The sequence below is a fragment of the Octopus bimaculoides genome, chromosome 5 (genome assembly GCF_001194135.2).
Source record: "Octopus bimaculoides isolate UCB-OBI-ISO-001 chromosome 5, ASM119413v2, whole genome shotgun sequence".
In the NCBI taxonomy this organism is placed as follows: Eukaryota; Metazoa; Mollusca; class Cephalopoda; order Octopoda; family Octopodidae; genus Octopus; species Octopus bimaculoides.
Genome location: NC_068985.1, coordinates 105,079,739 through 105,082,107, shown reverse-complemented (window position 1 = coordinate 105,082,107; position 2,369 = coordinate 105,079,739). Strand labels below are relative to the sequence as shown.

Here is a 2,369-nt window from a genome sequence, read left to right as displayed (position 1 = left end):
TTTACCTGTACTGGTCACTGAGGAGGAAAACAACCCCTTCCACCATGCTCATATCGATGTTGCCAATAAAGATACAACCAGAGCACCGAGAGCTCAACTTTTTGATGATCCAGAAAAAGGAGATAAATCATTCTTCTATCGCCAGGTAGCACTTGCTCTGGAACAAACAGATTTCTGTGATTTTGAAATCCAGTTCGAAATCGGTCACAATGCTATTCATTCTTGGGTTGGAGGTAGTAGTCCATATGGTATGTCAACCCTTCACTATACTTCCTATGATCCTCTCTTCTACCTTCATCACTCCAATACTGATCGTATTTGGTCTGTATGGCAAGCATTGCAGAAGTATCGAGGATTGCCTTACAACTCTGCCAACTGTGAAATCAATAAACTTGCTAAGCCACTGAAGCCATTCAATTTGGATAGCAATCCTAACGCTGTTACAAAGGCTCATTCAACTGGCAATAAAGTTTTCGATTATCATGAACTTGGTTATGATTATGACAATCTTAATTTCCACGGTATGACCATTCCTGAATTGGAAGAACACCTTCAAGAAATACAACATGAAGACAGAATATTTGCTGGTTTCTTACTTCGTACCATTGGTCAATCTGCTGATGTCAATTTCGACATCTGCACCAAAGATGGCGAATGTACATTTGGAGGCACGTTCTGTATTCTCGGTGGAGAACATGAGATGTTCTGGGCATTTGACCGTCTTTTTAAATATGATATCACCACAAGTTTGAAACAACTACGTTTACATGCTCATGATGATTTCGATATAAAGGTTACTATTCAAGGTATCGATGGTCGTACTTTACCAAATAAGTACCTCACTCCTCCGACAATTTTCTTTGTTCCAGCTAAATAATATTATCAAGTGATGTAATCATTTATATGATTTAGTAAATCTGTACATTTTTTTTTCTCATTGATAATGAAGAATTTCTTTTTAGTTACTTTGTACATTTTCAATCATTAAATGATATATCCAGCGAAGAACATTTTGTCATTTATTATTTTTTTTATCTTTCGTATTGTTATATTCTTGGAGATTTCTTGCTTTTGTTAGCGGCATGTTTTTAACATAGCGTTAATAGAGACATTGTATTACATATATTTTTTTCATGGAATAACGATATAATTACTTTGTTTAAACGATTCAAAGAATCAAAGCTCCTTCTCGAGCCATAGACTCATAAGCCGATGTTTCAGATTCTATAGTGTAATTCTGGACGAAATGCCGGTCCGTCGCAGGATTACTCATTTTTTCCATCAGAGTATACTGGAGCAACGTGAAATGAAATGTTTTGCTCAAGAACTCAAGGCATCACCCAGTCCAGCAAGCGAAACCACAATCTTGTGATCATGAGTGCAATACCCTAACTACTGCACCTTCACCTTTAAATGACTACCTCGTGTCTTTAATCTTCAATTCTGTGTGTAGTGCACAAATTAAAGCATTTTAGTTTGGAGTTTGTAATGACAGAGGAATTCAAAAAGATACTCGGCAACACGCGTGAACAGGAGATAAAATATTCTGTATTTGGCTAATTAGTTAAATTTGAATCATGGTAATTCTGCAAAATTATATTATTTCAAACATAGCGTTTATATATCTTCCATAGGGAGTAATTTTACGCTAGTAAAGTTTTACGAAATAAATTAACCGTTGTTACAAATAGTTTATAATTTTGGCCTTGTGCCTAAATTAGGAAAATTCACTAAGGTATTCCAGTCGTGACAATCTTACTATAATGGGCATTATGCCCATCTGTTTGTTCTCTCTTCACGGTCAAACGGCTGGACCAATGGTCACGATATTTTTCGGGATTACGAAGGGGGTAATCAGGAAAGGTTTTAGCGAAAAAAATATGAAAAAAGTATGACTATTTAGTGGATATTGAGCTTTGTATTAATAAATCACCTTAGATCTTTTGTTAAAATTCCGGCGACGAGGATTAACTCTGGATTCCCCACCCCCTCCGGTACAGTTCGTAAATTTAGAGGGTTTAGATTTGCGATACTATCCCTTTATTTCCCATCGTAAATGGGCAAATTTACGATCTTACTATAATGGGCGTTATGTCCGTCTGTTTGTCCGTCTTTTTGTCTGTTCCCTCTTCACGACCAGACGGTTGGACGAATGGTTACGATATTTTTCGGGATTACAAAGACGGTCGTCAGGAAGGTTTTTAGCATTAAAAAATCAGAAAATATGATTATTTCGTGGATATCGATTTTTGAATTGATAGAACAGTGAGAGGTAAATCTTAGTTTGATTTTTTGCAACCCTAAAGATTGCGCTCGTGCTTTCACAGCAAACAAGGCACTTTAGATCGTGTAGGTGTATTTTTACTCAC

At 36.4% G+C, this 2,369-nt stretch overlaps 1 protein-coding gene across 1 annotated transcript; it reads left to right on the top strand.

Annotated features, from left to right (window-relative positions):
* Position 1: 1 nt before the first annotated feature.
* On the top strand, positions 2-1,001 carry LOC106881310 (hemocyanin A-type, units Ode to Odg-like; the record flags this gene model as incomplete). The annotated part of the gene is made up of 1 exon (XM_014931649.2): positions 2-1,001. A coding segment is annotated over one exon (876 nt), but the record flags the coding sequence as incomplete, so codon positions are not given.
* Positions 1,002-2,369: the final 1,368 nt, after the last annotated feature.